Source organism: Miniopterus schreibersii (assembly GCF_964146895.1).
Source record: "Miniopterus schreibersii genome assembly, chromosome: 22".
NCBI lineage: Eukaryota > Metazoa > Chordata > Mammalia > Chiroptera > Miniopteridae > Miniopterus > Miniopterus schreibersii.
In genome coordinates this window covers 5,755,677-5,777,863 of record NC_138124.1, presented here as the reverse complement: position 1 = coordinate 5,777,863, position 22,187 = coordinate 5,755,677, and the positions used below count along the sequence as shown (strand labels likewise).

The 22,187-nt window shown below is 37.3% G+C and overlaps 1 protein-coding gene across 1 annotated transcript in view; it reads left to right on the top strand.

Moving 5' to 3' along the window:
- ETFA (electron transfer flavoprotein subunit alpha) overlaps nt 1-22,187 on the top strand; it is a 35,227-nt gene that overhangs the window by 7,395 nt on the left and 5,645 nt on the right. Inside the window, exons 5-10 of the mRNA XM_081124464.1 lie at nt 661-760; nt 2,057-2,167; nt 2,835-2,936; nt 4,064-4,132; nt 6,178-6,260; nt 19,405-19,470. Of these exons, the coding sequence (XP_080980590.1) occupies nt 661-760; nt 2,057-2,167; nt 2,835-2,936; nt 4,064-4,132; nt 6,178-6,260; nt 19,405-19,470 (531 nt within the window). The remainder of the gene's footprint in view (nt 1-660; nt 761-2,056; nt 2,168-2,834; nt 2,937-4,063; nt 4,133-6,177; nt 6,261-19,404; nt 19,471-22,187) is intronic.

Below are 22,187 nucleotides of genomic sequence, written 5' to 3'. Positions count from 1 at the left end.
CCCCAATAGGGGGCATACAGGAGGCAGCCAGTTGATGACTCATTGATGCTTCTATCTCTCTCTCCCTCTCCCTCTCCCTGAAATAAGTAAAAACATATTATAAAAAAAAAATTTTCTTTTTTTTTTAAAAAGACAGATTGGGTGGTGGGCAAGAGAAGGAGTTTTGTCAGTGGGTTTTTTCTTTCTCTCTGTGGCCATGGGTGTTATCCTAGCTTTCTTTTCTTTTATCCCCTTTGAAATATTTTATATACATCAAGTAAATACATACAAGTATATTCTTAGTTTGAGAATTTTACTATTCTAAATATTTTCCTATCTTTTCTCATCTAAATTCAGTAATATATAACTGTCATACTTTGTAAGTGATGTTCATTAAAGAGGATATCATCTCATAATTCAACATACTGAGTTAAGGTGATTTATTAAAATGTAAAACTCATAAATTCTTAATGTAGTTAGAGTAATGATAGACTGTTTCTTGATTTCAAAGACTACCCAAAAAGTTGTGCTTGAAGGTGTAGTGTCTAAAGATGTATATGAAATATAAAATATTTGAATTAAAATTTCTATAGAATATGCATTTAGAGAATGTTATTGCTGGTAGTTTATAGCCATTCATCAGCATGTGTGTGTGTAACTTACTGCATATTTTGCTTTTAGAACCTTTTGCCCAGAATAGCAGCCAAACTTGATGTTGCCCCAATTTCTGACATCATTGCGATCAAGTCACCTGACACATTTGTGAGAACTATTTATGCAGGTGAGTACCCAAGGAAAATAGTTAATTAAAATGTTAAATTTTTGTAAATTTTAAAAGCAGAAATTAATCTCAAAGTTAGGATTTAAAAAAAACTCATACCCTTGCTTTGAGTGGATCATCTTAAAGGTTTCTGAGAAAAACCTTAGTGTTGCTGCTAGACTGTGACAGGACATTCTCTCTGAGCACAACCCAGAGCACAATACTTTCCTTCCTGGTCATTCAGTTTACGCAGTGAGATTTTTCCAGCGATCAATAAAAATTGGATTCACTGTTCAATACATTTTGTAAGTGGCACCTGGAAAAGCAAAACTTTCTATTTAAAAGAAAATAGCATTCTCAGTCTTCTTTGCTGCCTCTCTTCCATGTCCATCTGTATTGAGAAATTCATTTCAGTGTCTCTAAGTTGATTGATCTTTGGCTAAGCACACTGGTGTCTGGTGGGGTAGGAAAAGATTGTGAATTCTTTCTGATTGAGGTGTGTTTCAAGATAAATGGTCACTCTCAAAACAGATCTTTAATCTTTAGTAGTGTTTGAGAGGAAATAGTTGGTCTATCATAGTTTAGGTCACCCTTAATGTGATTGATAGTTCATAAGAAATGTCTCAGTACCTTAAAATCTCAGTGCATCACACTTCTTGGTGTGTTTTTTTTAATATTTTCATTGATTTTTAGAGAGAGAGAGAAACATTGATGTGAGAGGGAAACATCTGTCGGCTGCCTTCTGCCCGCCCCTCTACTGGGGATCAAGCCCACAACCTCAGGCACGTACCCTGACGGGGAATCGATCCAGCAACCCTTTGGTGCATGGGAAGATGCCCAAGCAACCGAGTCATACCAGCCAGGGCCACACTTCTTATTCTTTATGCCCTATTATCTTTATGCCCTTCTGTCTTCCCTTAACATGCATGGTAGCTTCATTCTCAGGTTGTTGCAGCTCATACTATTGAGTTTCTGATTGTGCTGTTTTTTGAAAAGGAAGCTTTTCTTTATATTCCTTTTAGGAAGAGTGTGCTGTATTAGTGTGGTTTCCTCTTTCAGTTAATTGCTTCTAGGCAGGTCAGCACTGGTCCTATTTTTAAAGATATGCAAGGTTAGATATTTACTGATATGTTTCTTTAGTGTTATGGCCTTTTTTCCCTACTTAGTAGAGGTAGGAGACAAGTAGCTCACACTTATTTCTGCCTTGTGTTTATGAAGCCAGAGGAATACTTGTGTATTCTGAACCAGAGGAATACTTCTTTGTTGTCTTTCCTGTTTTTCTTTTGTGTGTGTTTTTAAATAAACTGTGTGTTTCAGGAAATGCTTTATGTACAGTGAAGTGTGATGAAAAAGTGAAGGTGTTTTCTGTCCGAGGAACAGCTTTTGAAGCTGCAGCAACAAGTGGAGGTAGTGCCAGTTCAGAAAAGGGTGAGTGTTCATTTGCAGTTTGTATTTGTTTTTGTTTCTTGTTTTTCTGTTCATAGGTGAGTATAAGAGATTGTCTCTAGTTAAATTTCTAATGCAGAGAACTTGAGAGCTCAGTCTAAATGGTATTTCTAATCTTACACAAAAGTAAGAAATATTTATAATGTCTATTTCATATCATTTTTGTTACTAGGATAACTGTTTTGGTAGATTAAAGGTGTGGGAGAGAGAAGGTCCCTTAAGATTAATGTGCTATGTTGATGTTAAAATTTTTGGTCTCCTCTCTCTGTGTTCCTATTATGATACTTCGGAGATTCTGTATAATGGAAGCATGTAATAGTAAGTGGATAGCGAGTGTTACACTCTAACGTGTATAGTATCTTATTTGAACTACATAGACAGGGTTATTTCAGTTTTATTGGTTTAATTAATTTCATAATTAAATGACTTCTCAAAAGTAATACAGCTAATGAGGTGAAGGCTGGAATCTAGTCCCTTTAAGTCTTTCAAAAAATCAAAGAGAATGAAAGTGGGAGCACAAAAAATTTACAGTAACTAACAAACTTGAATTTCATGGAATTAATTTTTTGTGTGCTTCTCTTACAAATTATTATTATTTTAGAACATGAATTTATAGTCATTGTTTTGTTATATATATCAATATATATAGCATCAAGTACTTCCCCGGTGGGGATATCAGAATGGCTGGACCAGAAATTAACCAAAAGTGATCGACCAGAGCTAACTGGTGCCAAAGTGGTGGTATCTGGTGGTAAGTGAGATTTGTAATGTATTAATTTTAAAAGATGTCAAGTTAAAATACTTTGATTTTATTAATGTTTATTTTAAAGGAGCACAGATTTTTTTTTTCAAATGTAAGAAGTAGGTAAATTGCAAGTATTATTCCCATTTTGTCAATTAGGAAAATGAAATCAGGAGCTTAATACACAATTTGAGCTTTCTGTTGCAAATCTGTGTTCCTGGCCCAGGGGAGCATAGTAGAGATCTCATCAACATAACTTTGCAACTTAGTATCTTTGTTTTACTGACTGACTGCCCAGTTATTCTGAAGAGTGTGGTTGGCTTCTGAATCATAGAAAGAATTAGTGGGAATCTCAGCGCCATGTTGTATGATTGCCACCCTTCATACTTTGTTTCAGCCTGCAGTGTTTTTACAGGTCGGTTTCTATGAATAACTCTTTGAAAATTTCTTCACATTTAATATCAAAGCTGTTAATATTGCACAAGCTTGCTTCTTTTTGTATATCGTGCTCCTTTTTTAGGAAAAGCACACTTTTTTTTATAGTCTGCTATGATTTTAAAATCATTACAAAATAAACATCAAACAAACTAAACTTCCAAACATCCTTACATTGGCAAGGGGCATTGAGAGGAAATAATTTAATGTTTTGAAAAGATATATCTGACTCATTTATTCAAGAAATGTTTATTGGGTGTCTGTTCTATGCCAGGCCCATTGCAAAGTCCTGGAGAAACAAAGAGGGGAGAGCAGGGGTTCTGACTGTTAAGGAGTTGGAAGACTAGTGGAATGATTTCCATTCAAATAAATACTTTCAGTCATTCAGTGAAGTTTTGCTGAATACTGTGGAATAGCAGTGACCAAGATAGATAGGCATCCTGCAGTTAGAGAGTTTTCTAATGGAGAAGACTGATTTAAAGATCGATTATATCATTAGTTAACTCTGGTTAATTACAGCAGTATTGAATGCTCTACAGAAATATAGGAGCATCACTGGTGAAGTCAGAAAAGGCTTCTTGGAAGAGGTGGAGTGCTTAATATGACAGTTGTGTAATGCAGAGATCACTCGGGTGTACAAAGTTGCAAAATTTTTGTAGAATGGCCTTTATATTTGCCTAATTTTTTTTTTTTTTAATGAGGTCGGGGTTTGAAGAGTGGAGAGAACTTTAAGTTGTTATATGATTTGGCAGATCAACTACATGCTGCAGGTAAAGTTGTTTTCCTTTGTAGAAAATGTTCCCTTTTTGTTGAAGATAATTTTTCTTTATTATTTCATTTATCTGTGTCACTCAAGGCTGAAAATTATTTTACTTTTTCTAGTTTTTAAGTTTTCTCTCTAAAACAGTTTTTCTTAGTCTCTAAGTAAATGGTACAGCATTCAGTGAGGGGTGGGAGTCTTCATTGTTTTTTATTATTTATGTGACACACATTTTCCAGATCTTACTAGTTTTTTCCATTTTTAAGAAAATGTAAATGTTAGCTTCAGTGCCTACTTCAGATTCAGGAATGCCGGTGTTTTTCTCTTTATTGGTGATCTAATGTAAATCTCTCATAGAAATTGAAATGAACATTTAACATTATTTTAAAATTATAATTACTTATAGGAAAGGTAGAACTTGTTATTAAGAGTGTATTAATGATTTACTGACCCATAAAATAGAATGAAATCTTGCCATTTGCAGCAACATGCATGGACCTAGAGAGTATTAAATAAGTCACAGGGATGTAAACCACAGCATAGGGACTAAGTCAGTAATATGGTAATTACTGTGTATGGGGACAGATGGCTACTAGACTTACTGTGGTAATTACTTTGTGAGGTATAAAAATATTGTATCACTGTGTTGTATACTTGAAACTAATATAGTATTCCAAATGTAATTAAAAATAAATTTTTAAAAAAATGTATTGATGAGAATGTAATGATATTTTTTGAAAACTTAGAATATTTTAATTTTTATTTATTCAACTATTATATGAATATAGTCTTTTTATGAAAAGTCTCAATTCTATCCTATCCCTTTTAAGACTTTTTTTAATCCTCACCTGAGGATATGGTTTTTTAAAAATTGATTTTGGCGGGGGGAAGAGTGAGAGAGAGAGAGAGCAGTTGCCTCCCGTACGTGCCCTGACTGGGGATTGAACCTGCAACCTAGGTATGTGCCCTGACCAGGAATCGAACCCACAACTTTTTGGTGTACAGGACGATGCTCCAACCAACTGAGCCACCCGGCCAGGGCTCCCTTTTAAGAGTTTGGTGTATAACTTCCTAGGCTTTTTTTATGCTTTTATTGCTTTTTTTTTTTTTTTTTAATATATATTTATTGATTTCAGAGAGGAAGGGAGAGGAAGAGAAGAGAGAAACATCAATGATGAGAGAGTCTTTGATCGGCTGGGGATCAAGCCCACAACCCGGGCATGTGCCCAGACCAGCAGTCTTCTGCATCCTAGGTCCATGCTCAACCGCTGAGCCATGCCTCGCCGGGCTGTTGCTTTTATATAACCTAATATATGTACTCATAGAAACAGTAATGGCTTTGTCTGAATAAAAGCATGATTATTGACTTCTTTGTATAGTATTCAACTGAGAATATTTATTTTACTCTTTTTTTCTTTTTAATCCTCACCTGAGGATATTTTTTTTTCCCATTGCTTTTTAGAGAGAGTGGAAAGGAGAGAGAGAGAGAAAAACACCGATGTGAGAGAGACATCAATTAGCTGCCTCCCGCACTTGCCCCTGCCGAAGCCGGGTAAAGAAAGAACGAACATATGAAGGGGGAGAGGGACAGGGAATAGAACTGTAGGTCCCAGAGAGGTCAGAGGATCATTGGAATTAGGTACTAAAGGAAGTCATCTAGAAAGAGGAGGTCACAGAGAGACGTTGGGAATGGCAATTATCGAGGGGTATTGGTAGTGGAAAGGTCGGGGATACGGCCATGGGTGTGGCTGAGGTAGCGTGGAGGACAACACAGCTGGAGGAGAATTGCTTAAGGAACTAAGAATCCAAAGTGTTAAAATCGCCAAGAATTAAGACTAGTATTCAAGAACGTGACAGTGACCCAGAAGCTAAAAGTCATTGAGAAATGAAGGGGATTGACCTTAGTGGTTTAAAGTAAGACCTTAATAAAATAAATTTCTAACTGTACTATATCAGTGTGTGGGTTTTGTTTTGTTTTTTGTTTTTTATAATTATCTGAATATCCCAGCTACCTGAATAATCAGGCTTAAAAAATGACACCTTTTTCCCCCTTAGTTGGTGCTTCTCGTGCTGCTGTTGATGCTGGCTTTGTTCCCAATGACATGCAAGTTGGACAGACAGGGAAAATAGTAGCACCAGTAAGTACTGCAATAAAATATGCTATGTGAAGTTATGGGGGGATAAGAACTGTATATATTTGTTGAACACTCATGTCAGTGATTCATGTCCTGTTCCACGTACTTAAGCAGTTAGTCATGACCATGGTAAATATGTTCTCTTCACAAGGTCTGTGGATTTCTTGGTCTCAGTAAGTGCTAAGCTGTTCTTAAATCCACCACTGTTTTTCAGATTTTTTAAAGGAGTGGAACACTTGTCAAATTCATATTACACAAAATATAAAATTGGTAAAAGCAGCATTTTATAGTTAATGGACTTTATAAGTTCATATTGACATTTATTTGCCATAAAGCCTATATATTTTAAAAACAATCAGTAAAAACAATGAATCTATAGTAATGAACACAGAATATTGAAATTGGGAGCTGTGATGAGTTGTAGTCTTACATCTTCCTGAACACCTGCTTTATTTCTGTATTTTGTCTAGTTGCATGAAATTCAGAAAATTCTGAAGATAAGTGATACTAGAAAGTTCTTCAGTTAAACCTGTCCGGAACGTACAAAACGAATGTTTTGGTTTCAAAGTTGAATCGGCAATAATACCTAATGATTACCCATATTTCTTAGTTGATACAAGTTTTCAGTAAGTAGGATTCTCAGCCACTTTAAATCTTTATCTTGTGGAGGAAAATGAGGGTTTTTTTATGTATTTCAAAATAAGATACAGGTATCCCCTGCTGTTTGAAAGTTTGTGTCAAGCCACTTTGCTTTTATGAAAGCCCTACATTAGGATTCTTTCCTTGACTGAAAAAAATCTGAAGAGTATTTTTGGCTTTTATGAAAAGCGAAAATCACATTCAATGTACAGTTACAGGGGCAGTGGCATCCTGAGCAAATAACTGTGAAATAGTCTTGACCTCGAAGACCCCTGAAAGGGTCTTGGGGCTTCAAAGGGTATGTAAACCATATTTTGAGAATCGCAGTCCTAGTACTTTTGGACTTACAGACATTAAATGTGTAGAGATTATGGATTCTGTTATATTCCTATTGAGAAGATTATCTTTTTGTTTTAGCAGGCAGTTCAGTTGGCAGAACTCAAACTCCAAACTCTGTCTTCTCTTTTAGTCCGAGCCTGGTGGCTTAGAGCCCACTTCACACATGTCTGATGCAGGGGTCAGCCAGAGTTTTGAGTAGAGTATGGGAGCAGTTTGTGGTTCTCCCTCTGGGATTTTTTTCCTTCCTTTCCATCTAATGTGTGAACTGCAAATACTATCTTCTGTGTGTTTCCTCAACTGATAAGACTGCAGGATTTTATCCAAAGTGGCTGCTTTCTGACTGGGAACAAATAGAGATATATGGTGGGCTCATCTTATGCCTCCCTCCCTACAGAATGCTGGCCTCTCAAGTGCTGCCCATCTTGGTTGCTCTCCAGTGTACTTAAACAGTTACTGTCTCTATTTTAACCAGGTTTCGTAGTTTTCCTGCACAGGAGGGTAGGTCTGATACAGTTATTCCCTCAGGGCTGTAAGCAGGAGTCCTGAGGCCCAGAATTGAATGCATTACTTCACATTGCTCTGACTAGTACAGAGTTGGATTATTGTCTTCCCAAATAATATTTTAATTAATGTTACTAAATATTGCATTAGCTTCTTGGCAGCCATATCCCATTGTTGGCATGTATTACACTTGTGGACATCCTAAAGCTCTGTCTTCTCTCCCCAACACTTTAATGCCTGCTATTGAACCATGTCTCCCTTGTCTACTAAAAATGCAGCATTTCTTTGTGTTTAAAACTGAACATAGTACTTTCATTTATCTTTATTAAATTTTGATCTGTGTTCTCTACTAGAAGCCTCTTGTTCACATTTTGTACTAGTTCTGAAAAGCATCACCACAAATAGTGAGAAGTTCCCTATTCAAGTAAGGGGACACATTTTGTCAGTTTTTTGAGAAAACAACTAATATCCAGAAGATTCTATGAATTTAGTTACACTTTTAAAGACATTTTTATTTTATCATTCACAGCAGTTTACACATACATATAGAATATTATTGAACACATATGTATGGAACAATTCCTGGTATGTTTATGGATTCATGTTCCCTGTAAGAATTCTGACCCAGTGATATGGAACCACCAGTCTGTAGCTTACTGTTGCAAAAAAAGACTTCATTCTTTTTTATTTTTTTAAATTAACTTTTAATTTGGAATAATTTCAAACTTACAAAAAGTTGAAAAGTTAAAAAAAGAAATAGCACTGTGTGTGATTTTGATTTGCATTTCCCTGCAGATGAGTGATGTTAAGCACCTTTTCATGTGCCTGTTGGCCATCTGTATGTCTTCCCATTTTTAAATTGGATTATTTGGTTTTTTACTGTTGAGTTGTATGAGTTATTTATATATTTTGGATATGAACCCCTTATCAGATATGATTTGCAAATATTTTCTCCCATTCAGTTGGTTGTCCTTTCATTTCGTTGATGGTTTCCTTTGCTGTGCAGAGGCATGGATGCATGAACAGACTGACAGCTGTCAGAGGGGAGGGGGAAGTGGATGAAAGAAGGTGAAGGGATTAGGCAGAAAATGGATATGCATAACCAGTAGACACAGACAACAGTGTGGTGATGGCCAGAGGGGTGGGGGCTGCATGGAGGGGGGCCAAGAGCGGGGGAGGGGGAGGGGAACATCTAATAGTGTTAAAAATAAAAATAAAGTTAAAGTTACCTTGCCCTGGCCAATGTGGCTCAGTTGGTTGGAGCATTGTCCCCATATACCAAAATGTGCTGGGTTTGATTTCCGGTCAGGGCACATACCCAGGTTGCGGGTTCGATCCCCTGGTTGGAGCGTGCGATTGTCATTGTTTCTCTCTCTCCCTTCCTCTCTCTAAAATCAGTTTTTAAAAAGTTACCTTTTCTCTCATCCTCTCTGAATGTTGGTATTTTCAATTTTTTTACAGTTTTGCAGTTCTGGAGATGCTAGTGGTAATGATTGCCTAATAAGGCAAATATACTTAATGCCAAGTCACTTAATGATTAAATTGGTAAATTTTATGTTTTGTGGGGGTTTTTTTGGAAATCCTGAACAGATAGATATTACTGAATTCTTATTTCTTTAACTGATGTCTGAAAGTGTCATTGGATTTTGTTAGCACGTTAATAAATATTTGTTGAGCTTAATACCTTGTCAGATTTATGCCATGACTAGAGTTAGTATGGCTTTTTAAGCCTTGGCCAGTAGATTGTCTTTAGAAAATACCAGCGTTGGCCAATATCTGGATTGTCTTTGGAAACTGTTGATGACTTTACCTATCCTAACCATCTAGACATAGAGACATATTGTTGTCATTAAAGAATCCGTTACCTGTTGCCAGGGAAATGAGTTTTTACATTTAGTGCATCTTCTTTGTGGTGGTAGATTACTTTGTCTGCATCTTGGTATTTTACTAACAGGTTAGTGGTCCTGTTATAACCATAACAGGTTATAATTCTGATAGTGAGTAGTTACTAGATGAAGAAGCAGTTTTGGGAGAATTGACCAACACAAGTAATTTTGATTCTGGGGCTCTCTTTTGAAAACTCACTAGTGTTCGAAAGTATGTGTAGGAACAAACTTTATGGAGCTATTTGTATACAGCTGGGACTGAATTTATGGACTGCTTTCCTGACTTGCTAAAAAGCTACAGATTGACGACTCTTTTCATACTGCATTATCCAGCTTGGCTTTTAGCTCCCAAAGAAATGTGTTCACAAATTGATGCTTTATTCCTTTGGGTTTGCTATAGAAGCATTAAATTGTACTAAAATATTCATATGTGAGTGCATTTAGCTGAAAGCGATTGATGTTCCGTTCCCAAGGGGACAAAGAGAAGTGCTGTGTGGACCTGTAGTCCACAGAACACCCTACACATGCTTCTTAAAGGTAATTACATGGCCTGGATGATGAGAGTTCTCACAGTGAAGCTTAAAATGACAAAGGAGAAGTTGCAGAATTTATAAACTGTGGTTTGGATGTATAAATTGGTTGTGCAGTAGTTAAAAACTTGTTTGCTAAAAATTAGTTGTATCTTTGAGCTCTAATTTTGTCTTTGATTCATTTCTTAGCTAATTTTTATTAGACTGATTTCTCTAAATACTTATTTCAGAGGACTATATCACTGAATTTTTGGTATGTTACCATTTTATATATAAAGTTAAAATTTGTAAGTTTTGGATAGTCTATTGAATTCGTTATATATATATATATATATATATATATATATATATATATATATATATATATATATAGTAACTTTAAAAGCATTCCACTGATGATATATTGACATGTCTTGTCAATCCAATTTAATAGCTGGCATGAAAATCAATAAGAGTAGACAGAAACTCTTTGTTGTAGCCATTTTGGTGTGGTAACTTGAGAGGAATAAAACCATTCTAAATTTTTATTGTTAGTCTAACTGTGTTTTTGATTCTTTCATATAAAAGCTAATTTACTTTCTCATGAATAGCTTTAGATATAAACATGCACATGAATGTCAGAGAAAATAAGACATATAATAGAAGGAAGTGTTTATTCTATGGATAACTGATCATTTAGCATATGTTATTCCATCCCTTTGTTCACTTTAGGTCCTAAGATTATGAGTACTAACATCTTCTACAGAAGAACATTTTAATAACTTAATTTAAATTCTCATAACTTTAGAAGGTGCTTCAAGGAATCTTTCTGTAACTTGGGCTGAACCTCACAGCTCTGGCTGGCTTTGTTTTTTAAATAAACTTTATTTTTTAGAACAGTTTTAGATTTAGAGAAAAATTGCAAAGATAGGACAGAGAATTCACATAGGTCCTGTAGCACCTGGTTTCCCCTATTGTTGTTATTTTTTTTAAACATAAAGTACAGCGTGGTTACTGCATTTCTGAGACAGCTTGTGTAACTGTGATGACCAGTATGCCATCTTGAATGCTGATGAAACCTGAGCTATCCTAGCTGGGAGCATTGTCTGACAGATGAGACATACTTTCAGCTTCACACCAAAGTGTAGGTTAAGTCCTCCATTCGCGTAAAACTCAGTTTAGCCATAACCCTGCCTGGGAATTTGTAGTACAGGAAGGGAGCTGTTTGAGAAAAGAGCACAGATCACTATGCTTTGCATTTTGGGGCCTCTTCCAAAAAGAAAAGAGAGTTAAACGCATTTTGGCAAACATAAGAAATAATTTGGCCATTTAAAGGAGCAGCAGGATGAAATATAGCAATATTAATGCACAGGAGACTTGCAGTAATTAGAAAATATACTTAAGTTAATCTACTCCTCAAAAAGACATTCATTATTTGCTCTGATAAATTCCATTTAACTCTTAACCTGGCATTTGTTCTGTGTATGTGTGTTGTGCTCTAGCTGGAAGTTACTGTTGAAGATTGTGCCTCTGTAGTCTTTTGAGTAAGGAAAGTTGACAGGGAGCTTACTATTTTGTAAAACTGTTGTCCAGTCTGAGAGAGTGATAGGGTATTGTTTTTGAGAACGTAATATTGGATCTCTGAACTTTAGTTAGAACTGCTTATGATGTCTTTTTAAATTTTCATCTTCTAAGAAATGTAGTTTTCTATATTACTTCCCCTACTCTGTCTAGAAAGGGAGGCTGTTGGTAGAAAAGAAATTTTAAACCTGATTTTTAAAGAGATGAAGCAATATTGGCTTGGCCTTTCTGTTCTCAAAGCTCCAGATTTAACCACTCCACTCCTATTCATGTTTCATATAAACAAAAAACTAAATGTTTAAATCTTTCTACTTTGTTTAAAGTAAAGCAGATCTGAAGTTTCTACAGGCAGAATACTGTTCTGATTCCAGAAAAAAGTCAGCGTATGAGTTTATATCATAAACGTATGTAATTTAAACCTCATATATTTTTTATATGACCAATTTGATATGTCTTGATAACCTGTATCTGGGATGTGTATCCCTGTACAAAGATTCTGTTAGAATTTCGTAAAGACATTTACCCCAAATTCAGCCAGCACTGTCTAGGAAGTTGGGCAGGAATTCTAACTTTATAGCTTACTAAATGCAAACAAAGGAACTAACAGGCATCAATGAAGTTTTTCCAATACATTATCCCTGGAGAACTGTCACAGTAATAACTTTCTCTGAGAGAGTAATAGTTTAAACTACTCAAGAAGTTTAAAATGGAATTTGTATGATAGTTGGCTGTCTTGTATTACCTTTTAGTTTAAAGACATGATCATTAAATACTAAGAGCATGAATAGCGCCGTGTAACATATTGAGCTCTTTGCATGCATGGCTCTATTTAATAATCACAGTGGCCCTAAGAGCTGCTGGTATTTACCTCTGTTTTACACATGAGTTGAACCCTTGAGAGGTTAGCTCTCTCAAAACTACAGATGGTCAGTGGAAGAGTCAGGACCTGAACCCATCTCTCTCCCGTTTAGTTGTATTAGTGACGGAATAAATCGTTTCTTACACTTGTTCATTTTCAACTTTCTTGAGTTGAGATCTTAGCTCATTAATTTTCTATCATCATAAGTATTACTTTAAGTGCATTCCACATTTTCTATTATACAGTCATCTGCCCTCATCCCCCTGGAGGGGTACATTCCAAGACCCCCAGTGGATGGCCTGAAGCCAATGATAGTACGAAACCCTGTATAGAGGGTGGGACAAAAGTAGGTTTGCAGTTGTTTTTGTGGAAAGTAATACAGTAATAAATAATAATACAAAAGTAAACTCTGTACCCTGGCCTGGTGGCTCAGTTGGTTAGAGCATCGTCCCGTACACTGAGAAGGTTGCAGGTTCGATCCCCGGGCGGAGCGTGTATGGGAGGCAACCAATGTTTCTCACATTGATGTTTCTCTTTCTCTCCCTTCCTCTCTCTCTCTCAAATCAATAAACATCGTAAGGTGAGGATAAGAAAAATAATAAATTCTGTGTTTCATGTACTCACAACTGTACACCTACTTTTGCTCCACCCTGTACATCTAAACCTATGGTAAAGTTTATAAATTAGGCACAGTAAGAGATTAATGGATGAATCACTTTATTCATTTGAAATATGTGGTATTAGGATAGGAATTGAGTAAGTTACCTTGTAAAGGGAACTCTGCAAGTGGAGTTCTTGTTAGTACTGAGAAAATGGAACTCATACTGTTAAGTGGATACTGAGATTAGAAGCTACTGGAATAGATAAATATGTATGATTGTCAAAAAACATTATATCATCTGAAGATGTTTCAGAAATAGCACGAGATTTCATCATGGTACTCAGAACTTGTGAATTAAAGGTCAAGGGGATTAAGAGGTACCGATTTCCAGTTATAAAATAAATAAGTTACGGGAATGTAAAGTACAACATAGGGAATATAGTTACTAATATTGTAATAACTTTACATGGTGATGGAAGGTTACTAGACTTGTCATGGTGATCACATCATAAGGGACATAGTTGTAGAATCATTATGTTGTATACCTGAAACTAGTGTAATATTGAATGTCAACTAAACTTTCATTTTTAAAATCTGGAAAAAACTTGTTTATTCCTGGAATTTTCCATTTAATATTTTCAGACTGCAGTTGATGGCGGGTAACTGAAACTGTGGAAAGGGAAATCATGGATAAGGGGGGATGACTGTACTCTGCCTTTTTGGTATTTTGTTCCGGGTATTTTTAAATTTTAATTTATTGACTCAGATTATTTAGGTACCTTTTTTTGAGAAGTGTGAGGGTTTTGTTTGTTTGTTTGTTTTTTAAATATATCTTTATTGATTTCAGAGAGAGGAAAAGAGAGGGAGAGAGAGAGATAGAAACATCAGTGATGAGAGAGTCATTGATCGGCTGCAGCCCGCAACCCGGGCATGTGCCCTGACTGGGAATCGAACCCTGATTGCCTGGATCCTAGGTCGACGCTTAACCACTGAGCCACGCCCGGCTGGGTGAGAAGTGTGAGTTTTTAAGGATAGATTTTTTTCAGGTTGTTCTAGAGTTTTAAGAAAAAATATAACTTACTAGAGAAAAAAATTTGATAGTTTTTTTTCAGAGTGTAAATTTACTATATTAAACCAGTATGCTCAACTCTTTCTGGTTTTTTTGTAATGGTCTAGACTACCTGAAACTTCGTGACTGTCTTGTTTAATTTTGTTGCCTCATGCTTGTCTTCAGCGTGGTGACACTGCTGACTTTCCGTACTGGTTCTCTCTCACGGAGCTTAACATAACCTGTAAACCTGTAAATGATCTTCTGAGCCAGTTCAAGCACAGCAGACACATGAGTCATTCTGTCTCTAGATCTGCCATCAGTCCATGCTCCACAGTAACCTGTAGAGATTACAGGAAGGCGCTTCTTCAGCTTGTTCTAAAATTATCTTGGATCTGTGCTATCTAGTACAGTAACCATTAGGGATGTGGGTATTCTGAATTGAAATTATATGATTAGAATTAGTTTTACTTTGATGTGGCTAATAGAAAACTTAAAATTAAATATGTGGCTTACATTATATTGCATATGTCTTCTGCATTTAACAGCAGTGTTAGGCAAAAGTCACAATATGCAGGTACAAGACAGCTTTCTCCTTAGTGCTTCTGCATTACTCTGGAGAGCATGTTTCCGGCACAAGTTTAGGGTAAAGCAGGAGTGAGGTTAGTACTTTCTTTCTGAAGAAAGCAGCCCAAACTCAAGTCGCCTGCCAGAGAATACTCTCACCCTGTGGATTCCACAGTTTGCTTGGATTTCTCTAAAAGAGTTAAGATTTCATTCCAGTCATCTTCCTGTTTCTCAGACATGCAGGTTTGTCCTCAAACTAGGATCAATAAAACCTGCTTTTAAAAAGCTTTCTTGGTCTCTGAAGGACTACAGGTACAGATGGGACAGGCTGCTGCAAGTGGGGTCCTGTTGGCAGAGGGTAGAGATGACTGGAGAGGGGTATCATCTCTGGTTGGCTTCCTGCCTCTAGATGCCTTTGTGCTTCTCAGTGGCAGGGGCTTCGCAGGAGACCAGCGCTCTGTCACTCAAGTGTTTCCTGTATTGTTTTGCAGGTTTTTATACCTTTGTGGTTAGACTGTGAGCATGAGTTAGTTGATATTACCTATAAGATACAGTAACAATATCGACACAGCAAAGTCATAGCTAACCATTGCTTCTCAGCATCTTCCTGTTACTGCATACTTAGAAAATTACAGTGTTTGCACCTCAGGGGATTCTGGCTGCCCTGTACTTCTACTAGTCCATACAACTTGTATGTATGAATTAGGAGAAAAGTACCCCATTCTCAAGTTACTTTGCTGCCATCTGTTGGAAAGTTATTGTAATGAAAATGCAGATCTGCAGTGAGTGATAAATGACACTTCCCTCCAGAGTTGTTCAGTGTCCACCCTCCCCAGCTCTACATGGTAGCTCTGAGACCACCACAGAAGCCCTTCAGGTTACCCAGTGGGCTGAGGGAATCAACATTTGAGCAGACCTCAACTTGAGTGGCACACCATTGTCTTGGGAAGCTAGATTCTAAGCTAATGACTAAAGCCTCACAGTAATCTGTGAAGTAGGGATTCTTATAATCCCGATTTTTCAGACGAGCAAGTTGAGTCATAGAGGGAAAAGAACTGGCCCACAGTCACATGTCTGTCAGGTGGCTGGGCTGGGATTTAAACCTAGGCAGTGAGATTCCAGAGTCTGGGCTCTTAACCACAGTGACATGTTGCTCTTGCAAGCCTCTGAAACCACACTGGATGTGGCAGCTCCATCTCAGCCGCTATAAAGTATTTAGACCTCTCCCCTTCTTCTGTGGGTGAATCGGTAGCTATAGCCTTTTCCCAGTTTTGACAGAGGAGGAGGGATTTGTGCCTTGTTCTGCCAGTCCTTGTGTGTAATGAAGTGCTGTCTCTTTTTTATATTTCAGAATAACCTCTGGTTCTCTTGCTGCCCTATGGCTTTACTTCTCCCCACCAGTCCTCATTCTTTTTAAAATATATATATTTTTACTGATTTTTAGAGAGAGAGAAAGGGAGAGGGATAGAAACATCAGTGGGAGAGAAACATCATTGATTGGCTGCCTCCTGCACACACACCCTGCTGGGGATCGAGCCTGCAACCGGGCATGTGCCCTGACCAGGAATCAAACCAGTAAACTCTTGGTTCATGGCCGGGCACCAGTTCCCATTCTTGACTTGCAGAATGAACAGCGCATGCTGCTACCAGCTGTGTTGGTTGGCCTAGTCTCGCACTCTCCTGGGTTCCCTCATTTCCTAAGGCTGCTGGGGTTCTAACTCACCAGGACTGTCCTCCTTTCTGTGCCTATTCCCTTCTTTAATCTCACCACTTACTATCTGATTTAGAAGAAAATTGCCTCAGGGCAGGGATTGCCTTTTGTTTATGAGTGTCTAGAGTGCTCCATAAATTAGCATCTTTGGAGGGTTTTGTACTTACTGATTATTATTATTGAAATACAAAAATGCTTCCTTAACCATGAGGAAGCATCTCATGTAGGAGTCTAATTGCCTGTACATGTCCTTTAAAAAAAGAAGAAAGCCTCCCTTTCTGCCTGAGAGACCTATCAGATCTTAGAAAGCAGCCAGAATCCAGGACCCATTCTCAGCTATTGTTTTAATGCTTTTATTCAGACACTCTTGTTTGCAAGACAGTAGGTAAGGTCCTGTTGCTCATGTGGACCTATTTGGACTATTTGTGCTGGTGGTCAGAAAGGCAGAATGGCCCCGGAACCACCTGCCTTGGTTTTCTTTGGCCCAGAATCTGTTATTTCCTCAGGGACATGGTTAAAGTCAACACACAGTATTCATTTCTCAGGGGATTTAAAGTAAATTTCATTTATGTTATATTTATGTGGATGTTTACTCTCAGAATGAATCAACAATTTTATTAGCATTTTATGATGCAGATGGAAAGTCTTTTAAGAATTGTTGAATTTTAATGTGGATGTGCGTGTCAGGACTTGTTACAGAACTATGAACACTTCCAATGCTGACTTTGAGAATATACTTAGAAGAGTCGTTAGTGAGACAGTTTCTTGCATTAAAAATCTTTACATGATGCCTGGCCAGTGTGGACCCATGAACCAGGAGGTCCCGGGTTCTATTCACGGTCAAGGGCATGCCCGGGTTGGGGGCTCGATCCCCAGTAGGGAGCGTGCAGGAGGCAGCTGATCGATGTCTCTCATCAATGTTTCTGTCTCTCTATTCCTCTCCCTTCCTCTCTCTCTAAAATCAATTTAATAAATAAATAAAAATTTTTGTATGAGAACTTGTAAAGTTCCTGTATTCTTAATGTGAGATTTACTAAGTATATTTTGATTAATAATTTAATGAAATTAATAATTTTATGAAAGAAATGTTACTCAGAATAAACGGAAATGATGTTAAACTTTTATCAATTGAAGTTACTTGCAGTTCTTCAATAGAAAATAGTCATGCTTTTTCAAAGAAAAGGAGCTTTTTTTTCTCAAGTGTTCGTGTCTGATGAGACAGTACAATGACAGGGCCTGGTTGCAGCGCTCAACTCTGTATGGCCATAACTGATGCAGCTGATGTGTTTGAGACGGACTTGCAGGGCATGGGACTGCTTTCTATCCTCACCCACACATTTCTGGAGTGCGCCTCCCAACCCTAAGGCCCAGTGTCTTATTTATTTACCTTTAGGCTTTTGATGATCACTGTAGAGCAAGTTCAATCAGAAAACAAGCACAGGTCATTTTTAGATGATTAACTCCCTTTGGGAACTAGGTTTTTTCCTTTTCCAGAGCACCCAATGGTACCTTGCTACTCTAGAAGCAGTTGGGTACACTGTGCATTTAAAGATAAGGCCCAGGAATAGATAGCCCATCAGTGTGCTAGATAGAGTTACAGGTCTGAGGCTGAGGGATACCCTGTTCTCGTAGCTCTTGCTGCACTTTAGAGCGTCCTGGGAACCTTTGTAAAAAGCTCCAGTGCCAGAGCTGTACCCCAGTTTACAACTGGAGAAACAGTGGGGGAATGACTCATTTATGGGCACGCACACTTCAGTGTTATGAAAATCATAGCATTAGGTGGCAGTGATGGATCTCAGTTGAAATGCCCTTTGAATTTGGACTGAGCAGTTGTTAAATTATGAGCAGTGCAGAAAACAAGGTGGGACACTGGACACTGTCACTGACTTTGAAGGATCTGCTGTGTAGTAAGACTGAGGGTGACAGAGCCACCTTCAGTGCCTTCCACGTTCTTCATACTGAGGAGAGACTTTGTTGTGACAGTTCGGTTACATGGTAGGTACAACCCTTACCCAAGCCAGGACCAATACTATTTTGTATTGGTTTCAGGTGTACAACATAGTGGTTTGACAGTCATATACTTTACAAAGTGTTCCCCCGATATTCCAGCACCCAACGATGATAGTGAATTTTAATTTTCAGATGTGGATACTTTAAAGTTTTTAGATAAGCAAACAGAGAGCAGCATTCAGTTGTCATTTCCTTTGTAATTATTGGGGCAGAGGGATAGAAAGAGGTGCAAATATCATCAATGTTTACTTAGAAACTATAGCTTGGGGCCCTTTTATTGGGTGTTGGAAATAAAACGTTGAGCCTATGCCTTTGAGAAGTTTATTGTTATTTCCGAGGGAGGGAGAAAAGGAAGAAAAGGTGGATGGCTTACATCTTGAGACTAATTTGTATTTTTGACTTTTCTAAATAGGAAGTTTAATAAATATATCCTGACTACCATTTTAACAAATAATCCTTTATGAGAAGGCAAACAACTAAGTCAAAGTAATTTTAATGTGTGAGTCTGTGTATGTGTTACAATACATTGTGTGTATATTGTGAATAAATAGGTACACAATGATGAGTATCACAGACAAAAGTGCTACCTCAGAGGACATTGTGAGATTAAGTGAAACAGTTGATGTGAAATTCTTAGCATGTTGGTTTACACATAGTTAATGCTCAGATATTCTCATGATCCACACTTCTTACACCACCACGACTATAGGAATTCAGAGGGAAAAGATGACTCTGGGTTAGGGAGATCAGGGAAGGAGGATAGGCATGATTTAGATGATACTTATTGCATCTATATTATTTCGATATCTTTTGCATAAGACTTGAATTGCTAATAACAAATACTTTGGAAGGTATTATATAGATACATATTAATGATATGCTCTCTTTTATTTCAGGAACTGTATATTGCTGTAGGAATATCTGGAGCCATCCAACATTTAGCTGGGATGAAAGACAGCAAGGTAATTACACAACAGTAGTGATGCTAAGTGGAGAAATTTTCATCTTTATAATTTTTGGTTTCACTGTATGTTTCAGTGTGAAGTTCAACCGTTCATGTAGTACTGGGAATTGGAAGGCATATGTTCTGTTCCCTGCCTGAAGATATAAGAGAGGCAGTGCTGTGCCATGGAGAAAGGCCTGACCCCAAGTCCCAGCTCCAGTGCTAGCTTACCTCATGGCATGCCCTGTGTGCACCTCAGTTCCTTGCCTGCCCCATGCAAGTGTTGAGGTCCCTTTCAGCTCTGACAATCTGTGGATAGAAAATGTGGGGTGAAAACAACTTGAGGTTCTGACCCCTCATTTTCTGTCTGCCTCACCCTGGTTCCCTAACAGTCCCCCCTCATATGCCAGAAAGGCCCCTCTTCTTGGGTTGTTACTAAAGTGTGACTGACTCATTTTGAGTTAGTGTCTTAGTACTTTAGTAATTTTAAAAAAATACAGTGTACAGAAGAAACATTGCTTTTAACTTGCTGCTTGGACTGTATCTGGAAGTCCTGTGTAATGACTCTGGACATATTTCAGAGTATGACACATTAATCCATGCATAACAGTGTACAGTTTGAATTTTGAACTTAGTCTTTCATAAAGTCAGAGATGCTTCTGACACTTCTGCTTTTATCCATTCAGATGGAAGTTTGATATAAAAGGCAATAAAACTTTTAATAGGTTTAACTTCTGCCTTGAAAAGATGCATACACTACCTCCTTGTAACTTCAAATGAATTGCCTCAAAACCAATCAGATTTCACAGTTGGGTGACAGGTTTCTTTACTGAGTTCTGAAAACAGCAGTGCCAGTGGGGAAAATGTTATTGCTGTGTTAAAGGGGGAAAAACACTCCAACACCAGCAATCTTAAAAAATATTTTTAGCTGGGCCAGTTCAGACATATCTAGAATACTGCTTCTTGAAAATTAAAGATTCTGCCTGCCAAGATAATCCTGGTGAAAATTCTCGTTCCATGCCAACAGGGCTAGATTGTGAGAGAGGTGGGCTAGATAGTATACGTCAAAGCAAAAAGGGAGCAACTAAAGTGAGAAGACCAGTGTTGGGGAACAGTCTATAAGAATAGCCTTGAGCCAAGACTTCATCTGTCCGCACAGTCAACAAATATGTATTCAGTATGAACTCGTACTACATTCTGGGGGTGCTCAAATGGTTTATTCAGTGTATCTAAAATTTTTCATTGACCTGCAAAACTTCCCAGTTATATTTTGTTTAAGTCAGATTATTAAGGTATAAATTACAGTAAAATTAAACTTTTTTTAGCATACTCAACTTAAAAATTGTTTTCTATTAAAATACATGTAAAATTTACCATCGTAACCATTTTAAGTGTATAATTAAAATTTGTGTACACAGTGTCAGCGGTATTAATTAAAGTACCTTCACAATGTTGTGCAACCACCACCATTTATCTCCAGAACTCTTCATCCTGTAAAACTGAAACAATAATTCCTCATTAAATAATAACTCCCCATTCCCCCAGGCAACCACCATTTTACTTTCTGTCTCTCAAATTTTGACTACTATGAGTACCTCATGTAAGTGGAATCATTGTACAGTATTTTTCTTTTTGTGACTTTTATTTCACTTAGCATATGTCCTCAAGGTTCATCCATGTTGTGTAGGCTATGTCAGAATTTCCTTCTTTCATGTCTTTCCTTTTCAGGCTGAATACTATTCCACCATATGTATATACGCACGTCACATTTCGTTTATTCATTCATCCGTTGATGGACACTGGGTTGCTCCCACATTTTAGCTGTTGTGAACAGTGCTGCTATGAACATGAGTGTACAAATATGCCTTTGAGACCCAGTTTTCAAATCTTACGGGTATATACCCAGAAATGGAATTGCTGGTTCATATAGTAATTCTATTATTAATTTTTTGAGGAACTGCCATATTTTCCCCAGTGGCTGTACCACTTTACGTTCCCAGCAGTCATTCACAAGGGTTCTAATTATTCCACATCCTCACCAGCACTTGTTATCTTTTTGATAGTAACATCCTAATGTCTGTGAGGTGATATCTTATTGTAGTTTTGTTTTGCATTTCCCTAATGATCAGTGATGTTGAACATCTTTTCATGTGCTTATTGGCCATTTGTATATCTTTTTTTGGAGAAGTAGCTATTCAAGTCATTTGCCACCTTTTTGAATCAGGGTTTTTGTTGTTGAGTTTTAGAGTTTTATTTTAAAATATATTCTGTATATTAATCCCTTATCAGATATATGATTTGCAGATATTTTCTCCCATTTTGGGGGGTTGCTTTTTTGTTCTTTTGACAGTGCCTTTTCATCCACAAAAATTTTAAATTTCGGAGTTCAGTTTGCCTATTTTTTTTCTCGTATTGCCTGTACCTTTAACGTCATGTTTAAGAAATTATTGCCGAAACCAGCGTCATGCAGCTTTTGCCTTATGTGTTCATCTAAGAGTTTTAGGTCTTACATTTAAATCTTTGATCCATTTTGAGTTAATTTTTGTATAACGTGTTAAGTAAGGGTGAAACTTTATTCTTTTGTACGTGGATATCCAGTTTTCCTGGCACTGTTGGTTGAAAACGTTGTCCTTTCCCCATTGAATGGTTCTGATACCCTTATCAAAAATTGTCTATGATGTTGGTGTATATATCTGTCTTTATGCCAATACCACACTGTTTTAATTACTGTAGCTC